At 39.9% G+C, this 17,522-nt stretch overlaps 1 protein-coding gene and 1 non-coding gene across 11 annotated transcripts in view; one reads left to right on the top strand and one right to left on the bottom strand.

Moving 5' to 3' along the window:
- The window catches only part of DNAH7 (dynein axonemal heavy chain 7), a 265,373-nt gene that overhangs the window by 237,194 nt on the left and 10,657 nt on the right, over nt 1-17,522 (bottom strand). For 4 of the 10 annotated variants that reach the window (XM_045034170.1, XM_045034174.1, XM_045034173.1 and 1 more), the window contains exons 2-5: nt 12,561-12,623; nt 5,713-5,775; nt 2,293-2,401; nt 1,413-1,560 (exon numbers count right to left, since the gene is read on the bottom strand). In XM_045034170.1, the coding sequence (XP_044890105.1) occupies nt 1,413-1,560; nt 2,293-2,401; nt 5,713-5,775; nt 12,561-12,563 (323 nt within the window). In that variant the 5' untranslated portion in view covers nt 12,564-12,623. Of the gene's footprint in view, nt 1-1,412; nt 1,561-2,292; nt 2,402-2,833; nt 3,018-5,712; nt 5,776-6,324; nt 6,916-12,560; nt 12,624-16,016; nt 16,085-17,522 lie in introns of those variants that run through there. The other 6 variants (XM_045034176.1, XM_045034175.1, XM_045034172.1 and 3 more) reach the window with 6 other exon arrangements.
- LOC111562075 lies at nt 11,941-12,045 on the top strand. Its single transcript, XR_002745132.1, has one exon. It is a non-coding gene; the product is annotated as a U6 spliceosomal RNA (small nuclear RNA).

Below are 17,522 nucleotides of genomic sequence, written 5' to 3' on the forward strand. Positions count from 1 at the left end.
CTATAAATGGGATTAAACATAATATTAAAGTATAGAAACTCTAAGATTGAATTTCAATATATCTATCCATATCCTATTTGTAAAAGGCATAACTAAAAAATGACATAAAATGGCTAAAAAGAGACTACTGTTTCTTTTACTACAACAACAAGGATACTCTGAAACACCTCCCAGTACCATTCTATAAATGTTGGAGAATATGGCACGTTCCTTTTGAATGCATAGATGAGCTCACAAAAAAAAAAAAAAAAAAAGAAAGGAAATACTCAGGAGAAAAAAAAATGGAATGGCAATCATCAAAATCCTGAGGCTACATTTATGGGGTCCAGGGCCTTGGACTTTAACGCCCATGTCAATCAGGAGGTGAGGAGATGATTCCATAGGGCTGAGTGAAATGAAGAATTCAAAGTGAGGCCCCTTGTGTGAAGCTAAAACCCAAGACCAGCTCTATCCTCAAGCAGATAAGGACCAGAAGTGACAGGCACAGGAAGTTGTGTCAAGAAAGATCATCTGTCTTAGCCAGGATGCTGGGCACAGAAAAAGTTGCTTCCAAGACTTTGTAAGCTACCCAGCCCATGGTTTGGGGTCTTGATTTCACACAGTTTGTGGGACGCAAGAGTGCTTAATCCAAAAAAGTGGGCCAAGCTGGTAAGATCCTACGGGCAAAGGCAAACTTCAAACAACTCTAGCAGAGGTGCACACCTGCAAGCCGGCTGCACAGGGCTCCCACAAAATCCCTTTGCCAGCCCACAGTACCCACTGTCCCCCTTTCACAGTGGCCATTTGGCCACTAAAGTACCACATGGGGACAGTAAAACAGGAATCTGTGGGCAAGTTACTTCCTGCAACGTGTCATGAAATTATGTTCACAAATGGCAGCTTGGGTGCCTAGAGAGTCATAAACAAAGAATGTAGCAGGCATCTAGCAAGAAGTAGTGAGGAAACAGGTAGAGAGGCACTAATGACTTATATCTGCACTGCTCTTCTAAGCAGACTTACAACTCAGAACTGGCAAGCCCAGCCCTGCTCACAAGGCTGATCGCTTCACCCCAATTCCTTGTTTTTCTAGACAAGGAGACCCCCAACACCACATTACCTGAGCAGAAGAGATGGGGGTGGGAGGAAACCCACACCTTATCTTCCACCAGCCACGGAGGCCATGACCGGAACTCCCAGACATTGTGCTCCCTCAGCCAACATCAGCATTAACATCAGTACCTTTTTCGTTTGTGATATTTAATAAGTGAGACACACTTCATAGGGTTAAGCTCAGTCTTTATTTGCACTCTGACCTCACTCCAACAAGGCTTTGGGGCATCCTTAGAGATGCATGGAATTGTTATACTTTTAGATAAAAAGTTACCCGGGGTTCTAACAAGGTTAACACATACTGCTTAGCTTATAGAACTTACATAATGACATTAACAAGAGTGCTTCTAAAGTTTTCTCGTTCTTTATGTGGAAATTTGCTCTTGGATTTGGAAGTAGATGGTCCAGCATAATTATCCTCCGTTTGGTCTAGTATTTTGCCCTTTTTGCCAAAATGTTCCATGTATTCAGCTTGAATTTTTTTTTTTAAAAAAAGCATAAGTTAGTCATCTAAAAAGTAAGCTAAAACATTTAAGTGGTTAGAATAAAATGCTAAAGCAACTTTCAAGAAAAAGCTACACACTGTAAGTTCTCAAGTTACCGTAAGTACAATTACCTTTCTTTCAGTATTAGGAAGTTAAACATAATAGAAACCTCTGACTATTTCAAGAATATTCATTTATATTTTGATTAATATGCTAATAACTCTAATTTTCAATTTACATAGAACCTTCTTAAAATGAAGATTAAAAATATGATTAAAATAACACAAAACTATCTCAAAATTTAAAGAACTATGATGAAAAATGTTAATATTCAATGTAATCAATCTGAGGACTCAATAAAATAAAAAGTAAAAAATATTAAAATGACTAATTTGGAAGCAAAATTTACAACTTATTAAAATCGCTCTCAGAAAAAAAAGTCTTTCATGCAGAGGCAAATTCTGACTACAATAAATCAAAGTTTTAACATGAACACCAATTCTTAAAATATCAGCTTTTATAGCATTTACAACAGCCTGAAATAATTACAAACTGGAATCAGTTATTTTACAAGGGAAAACATTTGGGATAAATTTTCCTACTTGACATAAATGTCATTTCAGTCTTACAATTTCACTACTCTCAACTAAAATGTTGTACGATTTTTTTTTTCCCTCTAGAGAATTTCCTTAAGTCTAAGTTGGAATGAAGTTCTTACCATAGGACTGTTCATTTTTAACGCTAAACTGTTCAGGAATCTCATCAGCCTGCTTTACAGTCAAATGGAATGACGGAGCTGCCTGCTGCCACTGGGGCTTTGTGCTCACCTGGAACAGGAAATGCAAACAGCATTAATCAACAAGGTCAGAAAAAAACAAAACAAAAAAGCCACTTTTTTTTTTTCATGAAATGCAGGAGTATTTATAAACACAGACATTTTCTCAAACAAATCCGGACATCTGGAAAGAAGGCACACTCCACAGCAAACCTTGTACAAGCCTGTGAATGGCTGTGGCGTGTGACATTTGGGAGACATTACCAAAGGCTCTGATGCTAGTTTGATGCGGGCATCTGTTACATAACACTAGGGTGGGCATTCCGGAGAGCCTCCTCCCCCCACCAAACATTGGCAAGTGATTTTTAGGCCTTCCATTTTAATGAGAAGGACTCTCTGCTGGGCTCCAATGCTAATGAGCTTCTCTGCATTCCAGCTCCAAAAGATCTTCCTGTTCTCATAGCTTTAAGCAGTTGTCTCGTACTTCGGCAACTCACGGATTTCTTCCACACTTGAAGGCAGGGTTCATATGTTCTTAAAAGATGTAGGCAGATCTCATAAAAGAGGGAGGAAGGCTAGTGATGATGGCTAATTGGCACTCAGCTTCAGTGCTGGGGAATAATAGAGGCTGGTGGGGACTGTGGCAGACAGGAAAACAGCTAGGTCTTCTAAAAAGACAACAAAAATTAGCTCAGGCCAATTACTGCAATACCAGAACACAGACCCACTGCTGCTGGAACCTAGGACTTATCGAGAAACCCTGATGGGTGGATTTGAAAGTAAAATACACATTTTACAGACGGCAGAATCTCTATCTTCCTCTCAGATCCAGACCACGTTGATAGAAAGCCCATACTTGCACAGGCTTCTTCCTACTTTTTACTCTCTGCAATCCTTACTCCTGCTCCCAAATGAACTTATTTCTGGCTCTTCTTTCGCAGGAAAACAAGCTAAGGCAACTTAAAGATCCATGCTCTTCCATTCTGACTGCCTTTCCATTCCTTTAGTCTCATCTTGCTCCATAAAGGATTTAAGATTTGTGGGGCTGCTATGAGTGAGGACTGCAGAGAGGGTGAGAAAAGACAAAACAAATAAAAAAAACCTACTTTTTTTTGAGAATGGGAGTTACCAGTGCTGAGTCACCCTTGATTTCAACTACAGGGATCTTCTCTAGAAGCATGAAGCGTTGTAGTGAAAAATCATTCTAGGTCTTAACTACTGCTGGAAAATTTCATCCAAGTGTAAACCTTAATATTCAAATGAAAGTACTTTGCTGTTTTTTTAAGTCAATGGGTTTATAAGAACATCTCTTGAAAATATTATTTTCCTTGTAACATATAAAACACAAAGAATGCTGAGAAAAAAAAACTAAGGTACATATGAACATAAAACCAGGCTTAAAGCAGCCAACAAAAGTGTTGTAGACTATTATATGCCACCAACAGGAAAGGATTATTATGCAACTCAGCCACTGAATAGTAAATAAGAAAATTTAGGTTTACATTTCTAAACCCTCTGTGCTAACCAGACACAGTGAACTCAGGATAATATTTTTTTTTGGATGGGGGGTTAAAATTTGTTGAGTTTTCAAAAGAAAATGTCTATTTTATTTCAAGTCTTGTCTTTTAAACTATAAAATCTACAATAGATTTTGTAGAACTAGGGAAAGCATTCTATGGCTGAATTTTACAGAACTTGGCATGATACTCCAGTATCATCCACAAAAACATGTTTTTAATTAAAATTTGTGGTTTGGGGGCACCTGGGTGGCTCAGTCGGTTGAGCATCCGACTTCGGCTCAGGTCATGATCTCGCGGTCCGTGAGTTCGAGCCCCGCGTCGGGCTCTGTGCTGACAGCTCAGAGCCTGGAGCCTGTTTCGGATTCTGTGTCTCCCTCTCTCTCTGACCCTCCCCCATTCATGCTCTGTCTCTCCCTGTCTCAAAAATAAATAAATATTTAAAAAAATAAATAAAATAAAATAAAATTTGTGTTTTGTAGGGGCACCTGGGTGTCTCAGTAGGTTAAGTATCCACCTTCAGCTTGGTGATGATATCACAGCTTGTGGGTTCGAGCCCCACATCAGGCTCTGTGCTGACAGCTCAGAGTCTGGAGCCTGATTCAGATTCTGATCTCCCTCTCCCTCTGACACTCCCCTGCTTGAGCTCTCTCTGTCTCTCAAAAATGAATAAACATTAAAAAAATTTTTAACATTTATATTTTGTAATATTCAAAATCTTTCATTTAAGAACATTAACTCTTAAGTTTCCCAGGTGAAAACTGTCATCCATTTAAAATCATCAGGAATCTTCTGTACATAAAGCAACACAAATTCAATTTTATAATTTGTTTGTAGCTTTTAAATTATCTTGCAAAAAAATAATCTTTAGATAAACCTCAAAAGCATTATGCTAAGTAAAGCCAGGCCTCAAAGGACAAATGTATGGTTCCACTTACACAAGCTACCTGGAGCAGTCCAACACATAAAGACAGAAAGTAGAATGCTAGCTGCCATGGGCTCAGGACACAAAGGAGATACTGTTTAATGGGCACAGAGCTTCAGTTTGCAAAGATGAAAAGAGTTCTGGAGATGGATGACGGTGATGGACGCACAACAATGTGAATGCCCTTAATGCCACTGAGCTATGGTTCAATTAAAAATAGTTAGGATGGTAAGTTTTTTGTTAGGTGTCTTTTATCACAGTTAGAAAAAAAATACTGTTTGCATTGAACCTCCACCTAAATCCAACTTCCAGAGGTCACAAGGGCACAGCTCGATGGCATTAAACTCCACGTTACTAGCAAAGTCACTGGTAAAATTTATTACAGTGAAGCATATCATACCCAGCACTTACCAAATGAAAGAGTCTACGAACTGCCTCTACCATAGGACACTGACAATCTAAACATAATAATTTTTAAAAGGATACCAAGATCTAAGGACTCTTCTGCGGCATAGCGTTTCAGTGCCGGAAGATACAGCTCAAAGAAACCAACTCTTCTCATTTTCAAACACAGGAACTGCAGCTCACAGAGATAAATGATCCTTTCAGATACTAAAGCCATTAGTGACAAAGCTGTACCCTGAGACCTCACTTCCTAACTCCAATACTGATAAACTTTCTGCTAGCCCATCTTGGAAATTCTTTTATCCAGAATATTGAAATACTCTTGGCATACCAGGAAATTACAGCTTCCGGTTACTTTAAGATAGTTATTTTTCCTAATATGTGTACCTCATAGAATTTCTCCAACAGAAAATAATCAAATGGAGACCAAAATTCAAAATCTGATGTTCAGTTACTTATTTACATGTTTGAAAGACGTTTTCAAAATGGCAAAGATCCAGTATATAGGTAAATTACCGTAGCCAACTGGGGTAAAACTCTTCCTGGGGTCTTGACTTTTTCTTTGCTGGCTGACTTATCCTGCATGAAAAATAGGAGGAAAACTGTTCACTCTTAATGGCACAATTGATTCACTCAACCAATTTTACAGAGGATCTACTGCAAGGTATAGGTCATCAAAAACATTCAAAGACCAACTTTAAACTTCTCAACATTTGTCTTAGAGTGACTTCCTTTGTAGCAAGGAAAGAAAGGTGGTATCCCACAATACTTAGAAAGCTTTGAAAAGTGTGCAAAACTTCTTATCCATCACATCTTCTTTTGGGAATTTACTTGAACCCAGCTAGTGTCCAGGGCTTGCTCAGCTCTACCACCCTTCTCTATTGCTAAAATAGAACTTTTGTTCTATTGACAACTGTGGTGTTCCGCTTCCTAAGGTCACGACGCATTCGGGTTAATGTGCCCTCAAGTTGCCATAAGTCACATTTATACTTAAGGGCATGGTAGGAATGTCATCTACATAATGAAAAGCACTGTAGAGAACGATCCTTTGGTCAGTAAAATAGGTAGGAGTTGTGCCTCAGCCACTGATCGATATTGCCTCCCTACTTCGAATCTATGTTTTCTAACCTGCTTTGTGATTCCCGAGCAGGACTCTATCAACATTTCTCCAGCTGGCCCAACATTATAGAGGATTCAAAAGAACACTAAGAGAACTTTTCTTCCTGGTTCCAGGGTTTTTCCCCCGTTGCTCCATGGAGTGCCTATCAGTAGTCAGCATCCTTTCCCCTGGGCATCTTCCCAGCCTGTGGCAGACACCCTTCAGCAGGTTTCACTGACATCCCTATAGGCATCCTCCCAGGAAGTTTCCCTTACATCATAAAGGGAGACATCATTTCAAACTTTTTAGCATGCAAGTAGGTGGTCTACTCAACTCCCAGCCTGCAGCATCTCTGCAAACATCTTTGCCACCCAAGTGGGCCACAGCCAACCCCTCTCCAAGAGGTCTTAGCCTAAGCTTTGAGGAAGGGATGGCTCTTCCAAGTTTCTTCCTTGACCACTCTCCCTTAGACATAGAAGGAGTGGCTGTTCCTTATGTCTATTCTTCTATTCTTGAAAGCTGTTGTCCAAAACAGCATCCACTAGCCACCTGCAACTATCAACACCTTTAAATGTCGCTCATCTGAAGTGAGACATGTTTAAGAGTGTATGTTTGGGGTGCCTGGGTGGCTCAGTCGGTTACGTGTCTGACTTCGGCTCAGGTCATGATCTCGCAGTTTGTGAGTTCGAGCCCCACATCGGGCTCTGTGCTGACAGCTCAGAGCCAGGAGCCTGCTTCAGATTCTGTGTCTCCCCTCTCTCTGCCCCTCCCCTGCTTATGCTCTGTGTCTCAATAATAAATAAACATTAAAAAAACAAAGAGTATATGTTTAAGTATATATTAAATATATACTGGATGTTGAAGTCTTACTACGTAAAACAAGAAATAGGATTAGAATATATTTTATAATGATCATGCTATGTGTTGCATATTTGTTCTAAGAAGTTTACATGAATTATCTCATTTAATCCTCTTTAAAACTCTTAGTGTGCCACTTTTGTGCATATTGTATAGATAAGGACTCTTTATAGGACATCTTTGCCCCTACAAAGCTCACAGTCTAGTTAATATTAAAAACTATATGCTTTCATCCTGGAAGGGAGATGGTGTAGAGCAGAGTATTCACAGACAGTTTCAAAGAGGGAAAGGATGAAAGCCAAGCCTTGAGGCATAGTTGGATCTCCACAGAAAAGGACAGCAATGGGCTTACTGAAGACAGAGGGAACATTCATGAACGAGGACTTGGAAGCTAAATGAGTACATCAGGCTTAGGAGAGGACATTGGGGTCAAAGGTAAAGGGACTTGGCCCAACCAAAGTGTAAAGTATAACCACTGTCTTATTGCACAATGATTTACCCAACACCTACCATGTGCTGGGTTTTCTTTCAGACACTGGATCTACAGTCACTGACAGGACAAAGCTAATTCCCTCTTGGAGCTTACATTCTCGTGGGTATAAACAGCCATTTCAGAAAAAAATTATTATATACTATATTATATACATATAATATATATTTTATATATTATATATAAGTAATATATAATACACATATATTATTATATATATTATTACATATATAATGTAAGCAAGTAATAAGTACAATGGAGAAAAATAAAATTGGGTAAAGAGATAGCAAAAGGTAGAGAAGTGCTTAGATGGGGTAGTGAGACCACTTTGTAGAGGTTTTGTTTGAGTAGGAACCCAAATCAAGAGTGAGGAAAAGCTGGTTGGGGGGGGGTGCTGCTATATTATGAAGCATAAGTGTTTGGGGCTTGACTGGCCCGGTTGGCAACAGAGAGCCACTGTAATCCTCTTGAGGTGACCTCAAGTCCCAGTTTGCTGGCACAGTCCCAGCATATAGCTCTTTCCCAAGCATAATTAGTAGGAATTTCACTCTCAATGGCATCTCAGTTTGGGTGATAAATTCTATTTTTATCTTATTTACCATACAAGGCCATTCAAAGGGATTTTTCATAAATGGTCCTTACAACAGTAAACAAGATATACAAGGAGGAGACTAGAGTTGGCAAGGAGAATAATTTAGTGGTTTTTAAAAATAATCCAGGCAACAGGAGATATGGGCCTTAATTTAGAGAAAATTCTAGGAACTGACAGTCACCACAACCTTCCCAGGACATGGTCTGATCATACTGCTGCCTGGTCAGAAACATCAGAAAGCCCCCTATTAAAGCAGGCACAAGTAATCACCCTGGTTTTCAAAGCCTCCTCAATACGCCCTGAACCACATCATTTCCCAGCTTCTCTTGGTTACTCTGTGGCCACAGGACTTGTGCTGGCCCATGAAATGTGAGCACTGACGTGTAAGATGTGTAAGAGCTGCTGTGCCTTCTCTACTCTCCTGCCCCTGCTACCTGCAGTGAGGGGACCCCATGTTCCCAGTGGCATAGGTAGAAGGTGGAGGGGGACTCTCTGACCCACATCAGACTTCATGCAAGGAAGGGGCAATCTCTGTTGGGTTAAGTCTCTAAAATTTGGGGGTCTGGTAGGTCAGCTGGTAATAAATATGCTAACAAGGAGACCCATCAGTTTGTCCCCTCAGTACTTCCTTGTTGCAGTCCAGCTCTTTCTTCAAGACCAAGATCAAAAAAGTTTAGATTTTCTTTAACTCCGATTGCAAGTGGTCTCTTTGAATAGGAATAGCGCTCTTTTGGTAATTCATTTATTGTTTAAACCCTGCCTGAAATAGAATGTGTATGTGTGTCTATCCTGCTCTCCCAGCCCTTCATCCCACTCCATCTCAACCTACTAATTCAGTCTTATAGAGCTGGATAAATGGGTTTTAACTTTATCTTAGAAACAAAATTGGTTAACCAAGCCCCCCCCCCTCAAAAGTGTAACTAAAGAAAACAAAATTTTAAAAAAAGAAAAAAGTTGCAATGAGCTTCAAACAGTATTTACCAAAGTACAACATCAAATCAGGTGAATATCCAGTGCTGTACTACAAACATTTTCTACAATTCCTAGCGAACCCCAGGATGTGGAGGGAAACATGAGCATTAAGTATGCATGCTGAAATGTGCAACAGGTATCTCAAAGTGGAAGGCTTTCTGTTAGCAAGAATGAGGTATGGTAAGAATGAGGTTGTAGACAATAGAGAGAAAAGGTTGTGACATATGGTCCAAGTGACCTGGAATGTTCACACCAAGACAGAAGGAATTCATGTGAGGTCTACTGTATAGCAGCCATCACAGATGTACAGAACACGTTGCTCAACCCCAGCCTCTTACACAAACATTCACTCTAAGTCATTCTGACTTAGTATCTCTACACCACCCATTCTGCATGCTGAGCCATCAACCCCAGTCCTGTCAACACCTTTTTTACCCTTTTTGCCCTGGGTAAACAGTGAGGGCCTTCATGTTTCCTTATATTGCAGTACAAAATATACGTCTAATAGGATATTTTATACATAGTGGTTCTCTGGCTAACCAAAAATAACAGCCACACAGAAGCCAAAATACCACCTAACTAAGTAAGGTTGCTCTTCAATAAGATCAGATGGGTAGACTTTAAATTAGTATCTACATACTTTTGCTGACAAGTAGTTCTATTTTAGTTTTCAGTTTCCTATCCAGTGATGACCTAGGCATATGCTAGGTCATCCCTCTTCTTTGGCACTCTTGTGAGAAGGGCCCTAGGGGACTTCAAATGACAAATCTTGTGCCTTACATCCCTTCCCATCCTCCTGGCTTTGCCTCTGATTCCACACATGGTTGTAGTGAACAGTTCTCTGCTGGCTTCAATTCACGTAGAATGACAGTGTTTCACCTCAAGAAAATGTCCTTTGCTTTCTGCTGTGGGGTTTCTCCAATGCCATAGAATGGGACTCTCAAGGTAGCCCACTCTGCACACATATAGGGGGAACCAGAAGTGGGTGAAAGTTAACAATCCCAGGAGTAACCTCCACCTATGTGGGATGAGAGTTGATGGATAAATGCTACTCCCTAATCATACTCAGGTCAACAATTTCAGGAAGCAGTGTATAAGCTCCTCAGAAGGTCACGGCAGGATCACCACCAGTTAATGTGGCCATGAACTTACTGACACATGCTCAGATTGGCTTTTCTTTCTTCCTAGTTTTACTCTCCTTAATCTCTTATTTCTGCTTCCTGGGATCACTTCCCAAATAAAGTACATACAAGTCCTTTTTTCAGGCTCTTCTTTCACAGGTAATAAGCTAAGACATCTTAAAAATCAATGCTCTTCCATCCTTCTGTCTGCCCTTCCATTCTTTCACTCCCATCGTGCTCCATAAAGGATTTAGGACGTCCGAGTGCTACAAGTGTGGTATGCAGGAAGGAGGAGAATCTGGTCACCAGTTCACAGACATTGGGAACCACCAGTGCTGAATCATCCTTGATTTCAACTACAGAAGCATGAAAGTCTATAATGAAAATCATTCTAGGTCTTAACTACAGCTACAAAAATGCCATCTAAGTGCAAACCTTAATATTCAGATGACAATATTTTTTACTCAATGGATTACTTTTAAAAAATCTCTTAAAAGTATTACTTATCTTTAACAAGCCCTACAACCCAAAAAGATACAAAGAAAAATACTAAGATACAGTCTAATAACAACATAGTATATGGTTTAAATCAGGCAACAAAATCATTTTATACATTTGATGGCTACAAAGAATTATTTGTTTCAGCCATTGAATATTTGTTAAGTAAATTTAAATTTTGTTGAGATTTCCAAGCATATATACTAGTAACATAAAAATAAAACTAATGGCAATTGGCTTTCCAGTTTTAAAATTTGTTAAATTTTTAAAGGGAAAATATCTATTTCGGATCTTAGTCTTTAAAACTAGAAAGCAGAGAGATTTGCAGAACTGAAAAAAAAAAGATGCTATGATTTTATTATTTTATAGAACTCAGTATGGTAATCTTGGCATTATCAATAAAAACAGTCACGATCACAACACGTACTTTGAAATGTTCAAGAACATTCGCTAACAAAATTTCATTTGAGATTTTTAAGCTGAAAAAGTCTTTATTATTAGGAATCATCTTTGCATGAAGCAATCCAGATTTTATAGTTCATTCTGAGTTTTTAGAAGATATTTCAAAACAAATAATGTTTGCATTGAACCTCCACTCACACTCAACTTCCAGGAATCACCACTCAGTTAAACACAACATAAAAGTACTAGAGAGTACATTTTATTGCAGTAAAACCTAACACCTCTAGCACGTTATCAACTAAAACTATTAACTGCCCCTTCCATAGAAAAATAAACTCAAAATAATGACAAAAGATGTCAAAATCCAAGAAATCACATTTTAGCGCTGGAAGAAGCCTCTCCTCAAAGATCATTCAACCAGCTTTTCTCATTTTAAGACTTAGAAACTGGGGCTCCAAGAGGTAGGTGAGTCACCAGCGTCACAGAGCCATTAGTGACAAAGCTATATTGTTTCCTGATTCCAATACTGCTTCTGGCAGCCCATCTTCACAATTCTTTTACTCAGATTACTCAAATATTCCATGCAAACCGGTAGTTGTAACTTAGAATTCCCCTCATTAAGGTAGTTATTTTTCCCCAAGATATGTTCATCCTGGATGCTCTCCATCGGAAAATAGTTCAATGGAGCACAGAATTTAAAACCAGAAATTCAGTGCTCGCTTCGGCAGCACGTATCACTAAAATTGGAACGATACAGAGATTGGCACGGCCCCTGCGCAAGGATGACATGTCAGTTTGTGAAGCTTCCAGATTTCTGGTATCATGCTGAGTGAATTAAGTCAGTCAAAGACAGGTATCATCTGTTTTCACTCATATGTGGAGCTTGAGAAACTTAACAGAAGACCAGCGGGGAAGGGAAAGAGAAAAAAATATAGCTACAAACAGAGAGGGAGGGAGGCAAACCATAAAAGACTCTTAAATAAAAGACTCTTAAATACAGAGAACAAACTGAGGGTGGATTGGGGGGGTGGATGGTGGGAAAGAGGGGAAGATGGGTGATGGGGATTGAGGACACCACTTGTTGGGATGAGCACTGGGTGATGTATGTAAGCGATGAATCATGAGAATCTACCCCCAAAACCAAGAGTACATTTTACACACTGTATGTTAGCCAACTTGACACTGAATTATATTAAAATAATAATACAATATACTTCCCCCCCCAAAAATAAAAAAATAAAACCAGAAATTCAGTAACTGCTTCGCAAGCATGAACATTAGTACATCTTTATTATAAAAGCAATAAAGTATGATGATATATTAGTAAATTACCATTGACAATTGTGGTAAAAATCTTACTGGTGCCTTGGAGTTTTCTTTGCCGGCAGATTTATCCTGCATGAAAATAATACAAAGAAAAAAAAGAACCATAACTGTTCACTCTGTTAATACTATAATTGATTCACTCGACAAAATTCTACAGGGTCTAATTTAAGAAAAACACATATCCTCCAAAATATTCTAAAACATACTCTACAGATGGTATAATACTGTGCACAGAAATTCATAAGGAATCCACAAAAAATTATAAGAACTAATGAATAAGTTCAGCAATGTTGCTGGATCCAAGACCAATGGGGAAAAAAAAAATCAATTGTATTTCTAACATTAGCAATGAACTATCCAAAATTGAAGAAACATTTATAATAGAAATAAAAAGTATAAAATACTTACGAATAAATTTAATAAGACTTGTACAATAAAAGCTATAAAACATTACTTACAAAAAAAAAGACACCTAAATAAATGAAAAGACATCCCATGCTCATGGATTATAAGACAAATATTAATACCCCTTTCCCCCAAAATTATCTACAGATTGAACACATTCCCTATCAAAATCTCAGCTATTTTTTTTTAGGTAGAAATAAACAAGCTGATCATAAAACTTACATGGAAATATAAGGACCCAGAACAGCCAAATAATCTTGAAAAGGCACAAAGTTGGCAGAATCCTACTTCCAGATTTCACAACTTACTACAAAGCTAGAATAATGAAGACTACATTATGATAAAGACACAGATCAAAGAGATAGAATTGGAAGTTTAGAAATAAACCCATTTGTTTATGGGCAATTGATTTTTGACAGGAGTGCCAAGACAATTCAGTGGAAAACTGGTCCTATCTTCCTCTCAGAATGTATCTCAATCTAAATGGTGTCCAAAGTTTCCTCAGCCTGGCCTCTGTCCTCCATCACTAATTTTTTTTTCTGAATCCTTTATATCCTAGGGCTAATATACCCTCAATTACTACTAACAAGTACAAATATTGCTTGCAATAACTTTCAGAGAATACCTTTGTCTTCTTTGCAATAGAGAATAATTCTACTGTAGGAATTTCATCTAAAGTAAGAAGTGCTATTGAGCCTGATACTTGGATTTGCAAAAGAGATAATACAAGTTGTGCTTTGGTCACTTATAAAGGTGTTGGCTCTCAGCATCAAATCTATGCCTTTTTGTCTTCCTTGATGGTTCTCGAGCAGGACCCAAAAACATTTCTCCAGCTGGCTCAGTATTAGAGAAGGTTCAAAAGGGACACTGTAAGAAAAAGGGACTCTTCGTAGTGCCAGTGCTTTTCCTCAATGCTCTCACGGTGTGGCTGTCAGCAGTCAGTAGGATCCGTGCCCCTGGGCAGCCTCCCAGCCTGCGGTACCTGGCTGATCCAGTGGCAGACAGCCTCCAGCAGGTTTCACTGCCATCTCGACTGGTAGCTTTCCAGCAAGTTTCCCTTACATCAGAGGGAGAATCCCTTTCAAACTTTTCAGCATATGTGTATGTGCATATCTGATTTGTCCCTTTAATTCCATTGATACAGTTGTCTATCTGTAAACAAATTGTATCAAATTTCTGTAACTTCACAAAAGATCTTGAAATTCTCTCCACCTTACTATTGTAAAAACAATCAGATACAGACTTCTGGTCCAAGATGGTGGTGTAGGAAGACTCTCAACTCCCTTCCTCCATGGAGACCCCAAATCAACACTCATTTATAGAGCAGTTCTTCCTAAAGATGAGCTGAGGGCTAACAGAATAGCTTCTGCACAACAAAAGATACACACAAAAGGAAGGGAATTCTTACCCCCAACATTGCAAACTGTAGAGGAGAGGCATAGTACTGAGGGACTGAGCAGATTTGTCTGCTCAGGGCATGGGGGGCGGGGGTGGCGGGGGCGGGGGGACACGGTTTAAAAGAGCAACTAGAGGGGCGCCTGGGAAGCTCAGTCATTTCAGCTTAGATCATGATCTCCCAATTTGTGAGTTCAAGCCCTGCAACGGGCTCTCTGCTATCAGCACAGAGCCCCTTTAGGATCCCCTGTCTCCCATTCTCTCTGCCCCTCCCTTGTTTGCACACATGCGTACACATCCCCTCTCTCTCTCTCTCTCTCTCTCTCTCTCTCTCTCTCTCTCTCTCTCTCAAAAACAAACATTTAAAACAAATAAAAAGTAAAATAAAAGAGCAACTAGAATATAAAAGATCCAGCCTTAAAAGTTCGCCAAATGGCAAGGGAGCTGCTGGAACTCATTCCAAGTTCAAAGGGCTGGCAAGCACCATGGTTTACATTCATCTTCTACATTGATAACCCAGACAGGAGGAGGATCTGGCCACCATAGCCAGGCTGCTGCCTTAGAGTGCCAGGTCTCTAGCTCACACCAACTCCAGACACCCTGGGCACAGATAAAACCCCACAGTTTAAAGGAGCAACTGGAATATAAAAGATCCAGCCCTAAAAGTCCACCAAGGGCAAGGGAGCTGCTGGAATTCTCTCTGGTTTAGAGGGGCTGGTGAGCACTATGGTTTACATTCTCCCTCCACCTTAATAGTGTGGACAGGACCAAGGTCCAGGTACCATAGTCTACTGCCTCCGTGAGCCCCGGACCCCTAGCCCACATCAACCTCAGCCAACACACCAAGGCAGCCCCAGTGCAATGCACACCGGGACACCCTAGTCAGTGCTCACTACAGCCCCAGCTGTCATGCCAAGGTGACACAGATGCCAGGGACCCCAGAACACTCCAAGCCTATGCCATCTTGGCTTCAGATGACTTGCTAGGGCACTCCCAGAACAGACCACTCGGGGACCTGTCGGCTCATGCCTACTTTGATTCCTGCCTTCCTACCAAGACAGCTCCTATGCAAAGCACTCCAGGAACCCTTAACCCTGCCTGCCTCAGTTTCCAGCCACCCTGCCAGAGCACTCCATGCATGAAGCACTCTGGGAACCCTGCATTGTACTCTCCTTTGGCCCCAGCCATCCCACCAGGGTATCCCCTGCACAGAGTGCCCCAGGATATACCTTGGCCTGCACAAGTCCACTCCCCCACCAAGGCAGTCCCTGCATGGGCACTTGAGGCACCTTGGCTGGCACCTACTTTGGTTTTAGCTATCCTGCCAGGGCACCCTCTGCATGAAAAGCCCCAGCTCCACCCCAGCCCATGGCTACTGCTCAGTCATCCCACCAGGGCAGCCCCAGCACATAGTGCCCCAAATCCATAACCCACACCAGACACAGCTCCAGCCAGCCAAAGCCACAAAGCACAAACATTTTACAGGGGACAACCATACACAAGACCATTCCTTTGAGTTTAAGAGAAGTAGCTATTCCACCTAATTCATAGCAACAAACACAAGTCAGGCAAAATGAGGAGACAGATGTATATGCTCCCAGTGAAAGAGCATCACAACCCCCCCACCAAACAAAATAAATGAAACAGAGCTAAGTCATATACCTGATAAAGAGTTTAAAGATGCTCACCAGACTGGAGAGAAGAGTAGAACTCGGTTAGAACTTCAACAGCTACACAGAAAATATAAAGAGGAATAAATCCAAGTTGAGTACAATTAAGTGAAATGAAAAACACACTAGAATCAACAGATTAGCAGATGCAGAACAATTGATCAGTGATCTGGAAAACAGGGTCATGGAAAGCACCCAAGCCCAACAGCAAGAAGAAAAAAGAATTTTAAAACTGAGGGTAGCTTAAAGGATCTCTTGGACAACATCAAACAAACAAGTATTTTGTATTATAGGGGTCCCAGAAGGAGAAGAGAGAGAAAGGGGAAGAAAACTTATTTGAAGAAACAATAGCTGAAAATGTCCCTAACTTGAGGATGGAAACAGACATCCAGGATCAGGAAGCACAGAGAGTTCCAAACAAAATGAATGCAAGGAGGTGCACAGCACTGCAATAATTAAAATGTTAAAAGTCAAAGGGAGAATTTTAAAAGCATTAAGGTTATCATTCAGAATTGAAGGAGAGATAGAGTTTCCCCATACAAACAAAAGTTAAAGGAATTCATCACCACCAAACCAGTCTTCCAAGAAATATGAAAAGGTCTTCTTTAAGTTTAAAAAAAGGCCATAATTAAAAGTAGGAAACTTATGAATAAAATGATGTAAAATATGACAATATATACATACAACATTGAAGGGGGAGTAAAAAAGGTCTTTTAGAATGTGTCTGAACTTAAATGACCATCAACTTAATATATATTGACAGCTTTATCCCATATATGAACTTCATAGTAACCACAAACCCAAAATCTTTTATATATACAGAAAAAAATAAAGAGAAAGCCAAGCCTAACAATTCAGAAAGTCAGCACAAGGCAAGAAAAAGAACAGAAGCACTACAAAAACAACTATAAACTGATTTTTTAAATGGCAATATGTACACATCAATAATTACTTTACATTTAAATGGTCTAAATGCTCCAATCAAAAGACATAAGGTGGCAGATGGATAAAAAACAAGATCCATCTATACACTGACTACAACAGACTCACCTCACACCTAAAGACATATACAGATTGAAAGTAAGAGTATGGAAGAAGATGTACCATGCCAATAGAAGAAGAAAAAAAAAAGCTGGGGTAGCAATACTTAGAGAGGACAAATAGACTTTTTAAAAAATATTTATTTTTGAGAGAGAGAGTACGAGCAGTGGAGGGGCAGAGAGAGGGGGAAACGGGATCAGAAGCGGTCTCTGTGCCAACAGCAGAGAGCCTGATGTGGGGTTGAACTCACACACCATAAGACATGACCTGAGCCAGTCAGATGCTTAACCAACTGAGCCACCCAGGCATCCCACAAATAAGACTTTAAAACAAAGACAGTAACAAGAGACAAAGAGGGGCATCATATAATGATAAAGGGATCAGTCCAACAAGAGGATATAATAATTTCAAATATTTATGTACCTAACACTGAAGCATCTATATATATGAAGTATTA

The sequence above is a fragment of the Felis catus genome, chromosome C1 (assembly GCF_018350175.1).
Source record: "Felis catus isolate Fca126 chromosome C1, F.catus_Fca126_mat1.0, whole genome shotgun sequence".
Taxonomy (NCBI): domain Eukaryota; kingdom Metazoa; phylum Chordata; class Mammalia; order Carnivora; family Felidae; genus Felis; species Felis catus.